The 14,678-nt window shown below is 40.5% G+C and overlaps 2 protein-coding genes across 2 annotated transcripts; both read left to right on the top strand.

Moving 5' to 3' along the window:
- Positions 1 to 2,817: 2,817 nt before the first annotated feature.
- On the top strand, positions 2,818 to 4,230 carry LOC146930768 (uncharacterized). The gene has a single exon (XM_085707596.1). It carries the CDS (start codon positions 2,818 to 2,820, stop codon positions 4,228 to 4,230), a length of 1,413 nt encoding a protein of 470 aa, XP_085563722.1.
- A 422-nt stretch (positions 4,231 to 4,652) lies between these two features.
- LOC146930769 (uncharacterized) lies at positions 4,653 to 8,793 on the top strand. The gene is made up of 4 exons (XM_085707597.1): positions 4,653 to 5,424; positions 5,476 to 8,014; positions 8,306 to 8,726; positions 8,785 to 8,793. The coding sequence occupies exons 1-4, from the start codon at positions 4,653 to 4,655 to the stop codon at positions 8,791 to 8,793; spliced, it is 3,741 nt and encodes a 1,246-aa protein (XP_085563723.1).
- Positions 8,794 to 14,678: the final 5,885 nt, after the last annotated feature.

Consider the following 14,678-nt stretch of genomic DNA (forward strand, 5'->3'; position numbering starts at 1 on the left):
AGCGCAGAATCAACAGAAGCAAAAAAATCCACAATCATAACATATCTCAAAACCTATCACAATCCTCAACACAAACTGTCAATCCAATACGATATCACAAACCCACACCAAAGCTTCATCACCGTCGTTTGATACAAGCCAGAAACGCAACAAACATCAATCCACTCAAATCCGACACACTCAAATCCAACACACGCACACACCATCACAACACACGCACACACCATCACAACAACGTCTCAAAACCGATTCACCATCACAGCAAACAGCTCAAATTCGAATCCAAATCAACTCAAACATACACAAACGTACCAGAACAAACAAAAAGGGGTAAAATTTCTAAACTTAGATCTAGGGCTTTGTGAGTTTTGTTTGAAGATTTTGAGTGGAAATTTGAAAAGAGGAGAAGAAAATGAGTAGAAAGAACAAAAAAAAATAATAAAAAAAAGGGTTTCGCGGCGGCGCCGCCACCATAAGTGGTCGGCCCGCCGCATCGGACTGAGGTGGCGGTGGTGAAACCACCGGAGTTCCCGTCGGAACTCTAGAGAGAAGGCAGAGCCTCTCTCTCTAAAAAAAAAAGAAGAAAGAGAAGAGAAAGAGAAAAAATGAAAAAAAACCGGACTCAATCCTTTATATATTCACTGAACCGGTTCGGTTCACTTGAACCGAACCGGTCTATTTTAAGCCCAATAGCGCGCCCAGCAGCTTCCTAAGGCCCAATTCCCATCTTTTAATTCCTGCACCCCCCATAATACTGTCTGTACCCCCTCCCTGCATCGCATTTTATTTTATTCGTGCATTTCAATCCCGTTTATCGTCTTATTTTTTCTTCTCATGCATTTTTTTAATTTGTTTAAACTCTTTTATTTTCTTCTAATGTATTTTTAATTCGTTTAAACTCTTCTATTTTCTTCTCATGCATTTTTAATTCGTCTAATCTCTTTATTTTCTTCTAATGCATTTTTAATTCGTTTAATCTCTTTTATTTTCTTCTCATGCATTTTTGTTTTATTTTTTGCATTACATTCTATTGTCTACTATTATCACATGCATATTTAAATTTTGTCATTAAATACACACCTCAATCCAGAGTGCTCTGGTCCTAAATCGACTATTAATATTATATTATTCTCCAGAACAATCTGGTCCGTGTTAATTAAATTAATCCAGAGTGCTCTGGTCCTAATTAACTGTTAATATTATATTTTGTTTAATTTAATTATTCTCCAGAACGATCTGGTCCGTGTTTAATTAAATTAATCCAGAGTGCTCTGGTCGTAAATCAACTGCTAATATTATATTTCTGCTTATCTTTCTCCAGAGTATTCTGGTCCATGTTTAAAATAACCGCATATTTCAGCTTAACATTATTTTTTCTCGTTCTGCTTATATAATTTTCATATCATTATTCAAAAACAACAAAAACATTCAAATAATCAAGAATCACAAAAATATTTTCATAAACAAACCTTGATCTTAAATTAAGTGATCGTTCATTTTATTTATTTTCTTAATCAAATCATCAATCAATTTAATTCTACTTTAAGTCTATTTTCTTTCAAATATCAAAAATACAAACAAATTCCAATTTGCCTCTTGGCTTTTCATTTTAAAACCTTTTTCAAAAACTATTAAAAAACACAAAACAAACCAAACGACAATTTCAACCCCGAACTACAAGGTTTTGATCCCTCACGGGTACGTAGGCAGAGGATATGCTTCCTTCCAAATCAATAAAACGTAGATAATTTAGGTCTCTAATTTTCTTTTATCATTGTTAATTCCATTTTTTTAAAGCAAGCAAGTTTATAGCACAAAAGTTAAATAAAATCAAGAGGTTCTCGTAGAGTACTACGAATATTTAGGGTGCTTAACACCTTCCCTAAATATAACCGACCCCCGAACCCTTAATCCCTAAAAATGTGGTATTTGAACCTTTTTCCACTTTCTTTTGAAAAGAATTAAATGTTCAGTCGTGAAAACAAAAACGGGTCTTTTGACCGTCCGAAAAATGACGCGACAGAAATGGCGACTTCACTGGGGATTAACAGTAAGAGGGTTGAGCCTAACTTGGCATTATTTAAATTTTTTTTTTTGCTATAAACTTGCTAAAAAAAAAACAAAAACATGTTTTAAATAAAATATGGAAATTACATGCATATATGTTCTCCTTTCTTCATTCTTCTTTCTTTTAACGTGAGCGGTGAGAAAAGAAGTCCTATACCCGGACTTGAGGGAAATATAAGATAGGACGGGGTAAAATCATAGTGACATACCAAGAGCATTCTTGGACCATGTTTACAAGTGATAACCCTACTCGGTGGAGGCCTCACGGAAGGTAGTAGTCTTGTTAACATGAGCATTCGTGTTGACGTTATTACTTTCAATGTGAGTGTCCGTCGAAGCCGTGGACCTTAGTAACCCTTAACCCATCTTTGCCTTTTTAGGACGTAGTGCGGTGGCTAAACCAAGAGCATTCTTGTCTTTAGTTGATACGCGATACTACACTCAAACTAGACTACCTTATGGATGTTATTGGAATAGGAGCATTCCTATACACCAATATATTCACAAGGGGGTTGCAATTTGGGAACTTGGTAGAACCCTTGTTACATGTGCAAATGAAAACCATAGTCCTTACCAAATGGCGTACACACCCTTGACTCCATCATCATGGACCTTAAACCTCACCATGTTTTCACCGTTTGTGTTGCATAATCATGCATACATGCATTTCATTCATAAACAAACTCTTTTTCTCATAAAAAAAAATTTATCGAAGGACTTAAACAAGTTTTTGTTGTAAACATTGTAGATATGGCTACTAGAAGTATTAAGAGGTATAGCTTCCAAAGCCAAAATTTGGAAAGCTTGAGGAGTTTAGGAAATGTCATTACTGATCTGACGGGTTTTCAGTCTCGCCGTGGGAAGTTGCTCAAGATTCTTAATGCAAAGTTCGACGAAGGGATCCTCAAGACTTTGGTTCAATTCTACGATCCTCGCCTCCACTGCTTCACCTTCCCGGACTACCAGCTTGTCCCCACCCTTGAAGAGTATTCCTATTTGATTGGTCTACCCATACTTGATAGAGTACCTTTTAGTGGCCTCGAGGAGGACCCTAGGGCATCAGTCATCGCAACTGCCCTTCATCTCAAGATATCCGACATAACTGATAACCTCACTACCAAAGGGAAAGAGCAAATCTCGGGGCTAACTTCCAAGTTCCTAATCAACAAAGCCAACATCTTCGCTGCATCGAAAAAAACCCTCGCTTTCGAGTCTATCCTAACCTTGCTCATCTATGGCCTTGTGCTTTTTCCCAACATTAGTGGTTTTGTCGATACTAATGCCATCCAAATTTTCCTCACCAATAACCCGGTCCCTACCCTCCTTGCTAATACTTACCACTCCATCCATCATAGGACAAAGAAAGGTGATGGAACCATCCTTTGCTGTGCACCTTTACTATATAAGTGGTATGTTTTACACTTACCCCAATTCTACCTCTCCAAAGACAAAGATCCATACTCAGAAAAAATCATGTCCCTTGCCCCAGATAATGTGGTTTGGTATAACCCGGCTTACGACACTGGAACCATCATTGACAAATGTGGGGAATTCAGTAATGTACCCCTCCTCGGTATTCATGGAGGAATTAGCTATAACCCTATCCTTGCCAGGCGCCAGTTCGGGTATCCCCTTAAAGAAAAACCTCTTAACATTGCGATCGAAGGCATATTCTATCACAAACATGCCGACATCAAAGGTATGAGAGAACAATTTGTGAAAGCTTGGCATACCATCCATAAGAAAAACAGCAATCAATTGGGGGATAAATCGGACCTCACTTATGAAACCTACACTCAATGGGCCATTGCCAAAGCCATTCAGAATAGGATGCCCTACACTCTACCGAGGTGCCTGTCCACAACCACTCCAACGATACATTCACCCCTACCCCTTTGTACCCAAGAAAAGTACCAGAAGAAAGTGGCTGATTTAAACCGTGTGTGTGCAGTTTGGAAGAGGAAGTACGAGGGAGCTATGTCCATAGTGGGGGATAAAGATGTGGAAATACTACAGACCAAGCATGAGCTCCTTAACAAAGAGCGACAATTGATCGAGAAAAACGCTCAGATTCAAGCTCAAAGTGCGATGCTTGCACAATTTATCAGCAGGAAAGAATGCATGGATTTCTTCGCAGGGACAAACCCAGACTTTGGGGAGTAGTCTGCTTCAGGAGCTCAAGAGTTTCCCAGTTGTTTTGTCTTTTTTATGCTTTCTGTTGTATACTTTGGAGTCTATCCCTTGGCTCGATTTTGTTAAAAAGGGAATTATCTTGTTTCTATTTGTAAGTTTATCCCTTGGCTTTGTGTTTAGAAAGGGAATTATCTCGTAATACTTTAACTATTCAATAAAATTTTCAATTATGACGTTTACCAAAATTACTTTTATAAGTCCTTCGAAAAAAAATCATGTCTATGTTTGCATAAACATATCATGCATCATCTTGCATTTCATAATGTCCAAACTCGAGTCTCACTGAATTTTTCTTTTCCACTTCAAAGGTTAAAATCGTCTCAACTGTGGCCCGACGCACTCGCTACCGGTCAACTATTGTATACGGCACTCGAGCAAACTTCAAAAGTAAAATGGAACGCATCGAGCAAGATAATGCGACACTTCGTGATGAGGTGGCAGCCCTAAACACCAAATTGGATGAGTTGGCAGACATGAAAACGAAGATGGAAGAATTAACTGTTCTGGTAAAGGTGTTGGCAGTTGCGCATACTCCGCCACCCCCTCCTCCTATCAGAGTTCGAACCGAAGCTACTACATCTGCTACTCCTGAATGGACCTTCTGTGCTGACACTCCAACATATTCTGCTCCACAACATTCCACACCATGGTTTCAGCCCATGACTGCTGGCGAGATACTCCGCCCCATTGCCTGTGAAACACAAATGCCTCCTTTACAACATACAATTCATGTTCCCCAGCAAGTCCCGATGTTTCCTCCAGCTGTTGCGACCTACGCAACACCTGCTGTTCATGCTACACCACAAGAAGAAGAGCCCATCTTCCATTCTGGGAGTGTGGGGGCGCCTGACAGAGTCGACGATCTACAAGAAAAATATGAAGAAATGCATCGGGAAATGAGAGCCCTAAAAGGAAAAGAAGCTTACGGGAAATCTGCTTACGACCTCTGTTTGGTACCGGATGTCCAGATACCCCATAAATTCAAGGTACCTGACTTTGAAAAGTATAAGGCAGACTCCTGCCCTAAGGACCACCTGAGGATGTATGTAAGGAAAATGTCTGCTTATAATAAAGATGATAAGGTCCTCATCTACTTTTTTCAAGAAAGCCTGGCTAACCCCGCTTCAAAATGGTACAGGGACCTGGACAAAACAAGCATCCAAGGTTTCCAGGATTTATGTGACGCCTTTGTGCAATAATATGACTACAATGTAGATCTGGCTCCAGATCGAAGTGACCTTCAGGCTCTAACTCAAGGGGATAGAGAAACTTTTAAAGGGTATGCTCATCGATGGAGGAATTTTGCCGCCCAGGTTAGCCCACGGGTGGAAGAGAATGAGATGACCAAGTTGTTTTTGAGAACTCTCAGTCCATTCTACTACGGAAAAATGGTAGGGAACGCATCCAGGAGCTTCGCAGAGATGGTCGGCGTAGGTGTAAGTGTAGAGGAAGGTGTCCGAGAAGGACGAATAGTGAAAGATGGTGCGTCTACTAGTGGTACGAAGAAATATGGTAACAATTTTCCAAGGAGGAATGAACAAGAAGTCGGTATGATGACCAATGAAAGAACCCGGCAACACTATCCAGCATATCAACATGTTGCTGCCATCACGCCCACCACCAATGCAAATCAACAACCAAATCATCAACCACAAAGACCACATAATCCTCGACCATATTATCCACCACTATACCAGCCGAATAATCAACCACAAAATCCTCAACCACTCTACCAACACCCATATTACCCTCCACCACATAATCCTCAACAACAACATCATTTCCAAGCTCCACAACAACCTCGCCCTCCTAGAAACAATTTTCCTCCCATACCTATGTTGTACAAAGTCTTGCTGCCCTCTTTGCTTGCGAGAAACCTTGTACAAACTAAGCCTCGCCCCCAGGTACCAAATCCCTTACCTCGTTGGTACCGCCCTGAGCTCACATGTGATTTCCATCAAGGAGCACAAGGCCACGATGTGGAGCAATGTTACGCTCTCAAGGATGCAGTTCAGAAACTGATCCAAAACAAGGATTTATCTTTCACGAACCCTGACCCTATTGCCCAAAACAACCCTTTACCACCGCATGGGCCTGCTATTAACATGATCCAAATATATCAAAAAGACAGCCCAGTCCTGAATTCTCGTGATATCAAGACTCCATTGGTCCCGATACACATAAAGATGTGTGAGATGATTCTTTTCAACCATGATCATGAAGCATGTGACATATGTTCTGTAGATCCTCGTGGCTGCATACAAGTCCAGAATGACGTGCAGGGTTTGCTAGACAGAAAAGAGCTAATTGTCACCAGGAAAAACAAGGATAAAGATGTTTGTGTCATCACACCCGTATTCAGAACCCGGGAACCACTAGTGATAATGCTCAGCCAGGCAAAGCCAACCAGCACTCCTCTGGTAATTTGCTCTCCAGAACAGATACCGTACACTTCTCAAAGGACCATCCCATACAACTATGAGTATGCAATCATAGAAGATGGAAAGAAGATACCACTGGATCTGCCAATCCCTGTGGATAATATCGCCGAAAGTAGTCAAATTCTTAGAAGTGGACGTATTGTCCCTTCTGTGGTTCAGAAGGAAGCTGGTGCTCCGGTAGAAGAACCAATGAAGGAGCAGAATGTGGGTAAAGGCAAAACCATGGGACAGTCTAGTGGAACCACCTATGAGGATAACGATGAAATCTTGAAAATGATCAAGAGAAGCGAGTACAAGATTGTAGATCAACTGTTGCAAACTCCGGCAAAAATCTCCATCATGTCTCTGTTATCAAGCTCTGACGCCCACAGAGAGACTCTAATGAAAGTCTTGGACCAGGCTTATGTGGACGACGACGTAACGTTAAGTCAGTTTGGAAGTATTGTAGGAAATGTGACTGCCTGCAACAACTTAAGTTTCAGCGATGAAGACCTCCCACCGGAGGGAAGAAACCACAACTTGGCGTTACTTATCTCTGTCCTTTGCAAATCGGACTCTCTATCGAATGTTCTAATAGACACTGGGTCTGCTCTCAATGTAATGCCAAAATCTACCCTGGATCAGCTGTCATGTTCGAAGGCTCTCTTGAAACCCAGCACAGTGACGGTGAGGGCATTTGATGGGACTAGAAGGTCTGTGTATGGGGAAATAGAATTGCCTATCTTGGTAGGCCCACATGAATTCAAGATTAATTTCCAAATTATGGAAATACAGGCCTCTTTCAGTTGCCTACTGGGCAGGCCTTGGATCCATAATGCTGGAGCAGTAACGTCCACACTTCATCAGAAGCTGAAGTTTGTCAGTCAAGGGAAACTCGTAACCATGAACGGTGAGGTAGCATTGTTGGTTAGCCATTTGTCATCCTTCTCCTTTATTGGTGGTAACAGTACAGATGGATCGTCTTTTCAAGGACTCTCTTCCGAAGAGAATGTGGAGAAGGTTGAGACTTGTATGGCTTCTCTGAAGGATGCCAAGAGAGTAATACAAGAAGGTAAGACTGAAGGTTGGGGTCAGTTAGTGGAGCTAACTGAGAACAAACGCAAAGAAGGAATAGGTTTTCCCAACAGTAAGCCTGGGGTATTCAACCCTACTGGAGGTACTTTTCATAGTGCAGGATTCATTCATGCTCCGTCAGAGATTAATGCACTGCTCGAGGATCAGTCTGAAGAAGCAACACCTGTCTTTGTGACGCCCGTAGGAACTTGCTGCAACTGGATCGCGGTGGACGTCCCTTCTGTGATGCCTTATTCTAAGTAATGTGTTTGTCTTGTTTTTGTTTTTCTTAAAATTCCTTTCGTCCTGCCCCAGACGAAAGTGAAATCATGTAGGGCTTTGCTTCAAATACTTTTGTTATAAATAAAAATCGTCGTTTCTATCACGACCGTTACTTTATTTTATTTCGCATTTTCTGGAAAATGGTAACACATAAAACCAAAAAAAATCTTGTTTTTTCTTATTTTGTTTTCTTCCTTTTTTAAAAAAAAAAAAAATCAAATTCAAAAGTCTGCATTTACTCATTAAAATCAATCATAAATCATGTGCAGACTAAACATAAATGAGCCCGTTGAACATGGCAACCCTATGCTCCCTCCCAACTTTGAAGTCCCTGTTTACGAGGCTATGGTAGAAGAGGATGAAGAGATTCCTGATGAGATCAGATGGATGTTAGAACAAGAAAGAAAGGCTATTCAGCCTCATCAGGAAGAAATCGAGATTGTCAACCTGGGTACTGAGGAAGACATGAAAGAGATCAAGATCGGGGCATTGTTGGGTGCAACAGTTAAAAAAAGAGTAATTGAGCTTCTTAGGGAGTATGCCGACATATTTGCATGGTCATACAAGGATATGCCAGGGTTAGATACTGAAGTAGTAGAACATCGACTGCCTCTGAAGCCCGAATGCCCTCCGGTTAAACAGAAATTGAGAAGATCTCATCCTGATATGGCCCTCAAGATCAAAGAAGAAGTACGAAAGCAGATTGACGCTGGGTTTCTAATCACCTCTGAATATCCTCAATGGGTAGCCAACATAGTACCTGTTCCGAAGAAAGATGGCAAGGTCAGAATGTGTGTCGACTACCGAGATTTGAACAAAGCCAGCCCGAAGGATAATTTCCCTTACCTCACATTGATGTATTGGTTGATAATACCGCTAAGTGCAAAGTGTTCTCCTTCATGGATGGTTTCTCCGGATATAACCAGATCAAGATGGCTCCCGAGGATAGAGAAAAGACGTCTTTCATCACGCCTTGGGGCGCCTTCTGCTACATAGTGATGCCGTTTGGTTTGATCAATGCTGGTGCCACCTACCAGAGAGGTATGACCAAGATCTTCCACGATATGATACACAAAGAGATTGAAGTCTATGTAGATGATATGATTGTCAAGTCGGGGACTGAAGAAGAGCATGTTGAGTATTTGTTGAAGATGTTTCAGCGTTTGAGAAAGTACAAACTCCGACTGAATCCTAATAAATGTACCTTCGGTGTCAGATCCGGGAAGCTTCTGGGTTTTATTGTCAGTCAGAAAGGTATCGAAGTAGATCCCGACAAAGTCAAAGCCATCAGAGAAATGCCTGCTCCAAAGTCCGAGAAACAAGTCAGAGGATTCCTTGGTCGACTGAACTACATATCCAGATTCATCTCTCACATGACTGCTACATGTGGGCCAATATTCAAATTGCTTCGCAAGGATCAAGGAATCGAGTGGACTGAAGATTGTCAAAAAGCCTTCGATAGTATCAAGGAGTATTTGTTAGAACCTCCAATTCTCATCCCTCCAGTTGAAGGAAGACCCTTGATCATGTATTTAACGGTGTTAGAAGACTCTATGGGCTGTGTACTTGGTCAACAAGATGAGACTGGAAAGAAAGAACACGCCATTTACTACCTGAGCAAGAAGTTTACTGATTGCGAATCTCGATACTCCGCACTCGAGAAAACTTGTTGTGCTTTAGTCTGGGCTGCCAAGCGTCTCCGCCACTATATGATTAATCACACTACTTGGTTGATATCTAGAATGGATCCAATCAAGTATCTATTTGAGAAGCCTGTTTTAACAGGAAGAATTTCTCGTTGGCAGATGTTGTTGTCCGAGTACGATATTGTGTACCGCACTCAGAAAGCTATCAAAGGCAGTATCCTGGCAGATCATTTGGCTCATCAACCAATCGAAGATTATCAGCCTATCAAATTTGACTTCCCGGATGAAGAGATCATGTATTTAAAGATGAAAGATTGTGAGGAACCATTGATTGATGAAGGCCCTGATACTGAATCAGAATGGGGTTTGATATTTGATGGAGCTGTTAATGTCTATGGTAGCGGAATTGGGGCAGTCCTCGTTACTCCTAAGGGCAACCATATCCCTTTTACTGCAAGGTTACGTTTTGATTGCACAAATAACATTGCAGAATATGAAGCTTGCATCATGGGTATTGAGGAAGCTATTGATTTGAGGATTAAAAGAATCAAGATACATGGTGATTCAGCCCTTGTGGTCAACCAGATTAAAGGAAAGTGGGAAACTCATCATGCTGCGTTGATACCGTACAGAGATTATGCCAGACGTCTGTTAACTTTCTTCAACAAAGTAGAATTGAATCATATTCCTCGTGAGGAGAATCAAATGGCAGATGCTCTAGCTACTTTGTCTTCAATGATCCAAGTGAATTGCCCCAAAATTGTACCTTTAATCAGCGTCAAGTTCCTTGACCGACCTGCTTATGTGTTTGCTGCTGAAGCAGTCTTTGACGACAAGCCGTGGTTCCATGATATTAAAGTTTTCCTTCAAACACAAGAGTATCCGACCGGGGCATCTCGCAAAGATAAGAGGACTCTAAGAAGATTGTCTAGTAGTTTCTTCTTGAATGGCGATATTTTGTACAAAAGGAACTTCGACGCCGTTTTGCTCAGATGTATAGATCGGCGTGAAGCAGATTTGTTAATGCAAGAAATACATGAAGGCTCGTTCGGGACTCATTCTAGTGGTTATGCAATGGCTAAGAAGGCATTGAGAGCAGGTTATTATTGGATAACGATGCATGCTGACTGTTACCATCATGCCAAGAAGTGCCACAAATGTCAGATTTATGCGGATAAGATCCATATACCGCCGTCCATGCTCAATGTTATTTCTTCCCCGTGGCCTTTCTCTATGTGGGGCATCGATATGATTGGTCGGATTGAACCGAAAGCTTCCAATGGACATCGTTTCATACTAGTGGCCATTGATTATTTCACCAAATGGGTCGAGGCGGCATCTTATGCTAATGTGACCAAGCAAGTGGTGGTCCGGTTTATCAAGAACAATATCATCTGCCGCTATGGTGTTCCTAAAAAAATCATCACGGATAATGGTACCAATTTGAATAACAAGATGATGAAAGAAATGTGCGATGATTTCAAGATCGAACATCACAACTCTTCTCCTTATAGACCACAGATGAATGGTGCAGTTGAAGCTGCAAACAAGAATATCAAGAAAATTGTGCAGAAGATGGTGGTCACATATAAAGACTGGCATGAAATGTTACCCTATGCTTTGCATGGCTATCGTATCTCAGTACGCACTTCAACAGGGGCAACCCCTTTCTCTTTGGTGTATGGTATGGAGGCTGTACTCCCGGTAGAGGTTGAGATCCCGTCGTTAAGAATCTTGAAAGAAGCTGAGTTGACTGAAGCCGAATGGTGTCAGGATAGGTATGATCAGTTGAACTTGATTGAAGAAAAACGCATGACAGCTTTGTGTCACGGACAACTATATCAGTCAAGAATGAAGCAAGCATTCGATAAGAGAGTGCGTCCCCGTGAGCTTAAAGAAGGAGACCTCGTGGTCAAAAGTATCAAGTCATTTCAACCAGACCCCAGGGGCAAATGGACACCTAATTATGAAGGTCCCTATGTTGTTAAAAAAGCTTTCTCTGGTGGTGCTTTGATACTTACAAATATGGATGGAGAGGAGTTACCTCGTCCTGTGAATTCTGATGCAGTCAAGAAATACTTTGTCTAAAAAATGTATAAAAGAACAGCTCGGTAGGTCGAAAATCCGAAAGGGCGGTCTAAACCAAAAATGAGCGTCTCGATGGATTGAAAACCCGAAAGGGCGGTCCATGCAAAAATTTGAGGCATAAAAAAAAAATGTTTACCCTGATGGATCGAAAACCCGAAAGGGCGATCTATGCAAAAGTTAAGGGATTATGACAAGTAACTGCATCAGAATAAGCATCGCTCACTTGGGGCACCTTAGCTGTCAGAAGTTCTCCAATATCGAAGCATCAAAGCAGTGGAATTCAAAGTTGTTTAAGGAACATAGCGGTTATTATGTTCAATGCACCTTCCCCATATTAATTACCATTTTCCAAATTCTGTAATCTGTGGAGACATGCCTTTGGCCGGTTACCATTTCTATTAAATCAATTTGAGCCTGTGCCTCTTTATTTGGAATTCTTGTTTATTGTATGTGCAAAATTTCTTCCATTTTTATATTAGTACTTGAAGCAAAAAAAAAACTTTAAAAATTCTTTTGAAACTTTTGTGTTTTCTTTGAGAAGAACAAAAAGGACAAACATATCATCTTTACAATTATGTATCATAGAAGCATGTGTCAGCATTCGTTCTGAAAGCGGTGGATGCAACAAGTACGCATAGTCATTGCTAAAAAAAAAAAATAAGAAAGAAAAAAAGAGAAAAAGAAAAAGAGAGCTCGCTAAGTTTAAAAACCCGAAAGGGCGACTTAGGCAAAAATGAGCTTCCCGGTGGACTGAAAACCCGAAAGGGCGGTCCAGGCAAAAGTTAGGGATTTTCAAAGCAAAAAGCATGACTGCTGAAGCATGCCAATGAAGGAACACTCTGCGCTGGTCTACAAATGACAACTTCTTCCAGACTTCTCGTCAGCAATGGGCTTTATCCCCAAAAGGCATCAGTTGCTACTTTGTGCCAGATTTTACACCGTCAACGGCTCTATTTGCTCACAATAGTATCATCTTCAAGGAAGTTTGCCGAGTGTTTGTACTGCGTCGTCAGTCCACCTCCCATCTTACTTGTCTTTCCTCGTTTCACCGAGTCACCTGTCATATACAGTTCATACATTCATACATTCATAACAATCATATATTCATACATTAATATTTTCACAGTTCATTTATTCATGCATACATAACACGTATACAACATCATTCATACATCACTACATCAGTCACCTAGAATCTCATTTCGGTCGTGTCTCCTCAGTCCGGTCTTTACTTGTCATGGTGTCAAGCCGCAAGTTTCTATAAATGAACATCTTGCATTTACCTTCTTGTCATCAAAAGTGTCATCCCCAGTGTGTCTGGTCCAGAGATGTCACTCGTTATGAGCCCGTTGGATTCCGGCGAACTCTTACCAAGCCGGGTGGATTCTCGCAAATTCCAGCAGCCACACCAAAAAAAAAAAAAAAGAAAAAAAAAAGAAAAAAATACATTTCATAGTAGAGATTATTATTCTAACCGCGATTTCTACGAGAACAAATCTCCATAGTCCAAGCCAGGATCAGTAACGGTAAACCAAGCAATACCGCTATTGCGACTTCAATCTCTCTTAGAAACGCCATTTCTTCATCTATTTCTTCATAATGGAAGATGTCGATGAGTAGAAGAACGAATGCAAGGAGAGTGATGACAATGAGAAGGAATATAGTCATTTTAAGAAAGAATGAGGATGGAGGTTGTGAAAAAAATAAGAGATGAATGTGAAGTATTTATAGAAGGAGGGAGGAATGTAGCCGTTAGGGGGAAAGAAAAAGGGGTTACTTTTCACTATTCATGACCGTTAAAAGGGGGAATATAACCGTTGATTTAGACGCTGGAAGGCTCGAACGGTACACACAGATAAATCACCTCATGGTAATGAACAAAGACTAACACTTCACATATCAATCACGTCAAGCTGTCGGTTCACCAACGAACGCTTGAGTTTACTTTTTGTTTCAAGTCACAAAGTTCACCAACGAACGTTTGAGTTTACACTTTTTATTTTGTTTCAAGTCACAAAGTTCACCAACAAACGTTTGAGTTTACACTTTTTATTTTGTTTCAAGTCACAAAGTTCACCAACGAACGCTTGAGTTTACACTTTTTATTTTGTTTCAAGTCACAAAGTTCACCAACGAACGCTTGAGTTTACACTTTTTTTATTTTCGTGTCAAGTTACCAGTTCACCAACGGACGCTTGGGTTTACCTTTTTATCTTGTTTCAAGTCACCAAGTCCACCAACGGACCGATCAGGTTTTACTTTCATCATGTTTCAAACGGCCAGTTCCAACTAATGAACAGTTTGGAATCACAATTCAATTTCAATAGTGTCATCCCCAATAGGACTGATTCAAAGAGCGTCACCAATCAAATTTGTTTCAAGTGGCAGGTCCCACCAAATATTCATCTTTACCAATGTCTATCCAAATCTCCCCAGTATTTGTTCAAACCTTATCTCGAGTGTCCTTTGTTAACACACACGTCTTTACTATTTCAAAAGTAATAGACAGTTTCATTTCTTGTCTTGGTCGTCTTTACCAGTTCAAAGGTAACATACATTGTCCTTTACTAGTTCAAAAGTAATTGACAATTTTATTTCCTGTCCTTTACTAGTTCAAAAGTAATTGCCAATTTTATTTCCTGTCATGTTTGTCTTTACCAGTTCAAAGGTAACATACATTGTCCTTTACTAATTCAAAGGTAATTGACAAATTTCCTGTCATGTTTATCTTTACCAGTTCAAAGGTAACAGACATTGTCCTTTACTAATTCAAAAGTAATTGACAAATTTATTTCTTGGTCGTCTATACCAGTTCAAAGGTAACAAACATTGTCCTTTACTAATTCAAAAGTAATAGACAAATTTAGTTCTTGTTCGTCTTTACCAAGTTCAAAGGTAACAGACATTG

Source organism: Medicago sativa, chromosome 4 (assembly GCF_051527215.1).
Source record: "Medicago sativa cultivar Bolivia chromosome 4, Bolivia_mono, whole genome shotgun sequence".
Classification (NCBI taxonomy): domain Eukaryota; kingdom Viridiplantae; phylum Streptophyta; class Magnoliopsida; order Fabales; family Fabaceae; genus Medicago; species Medicago sativa.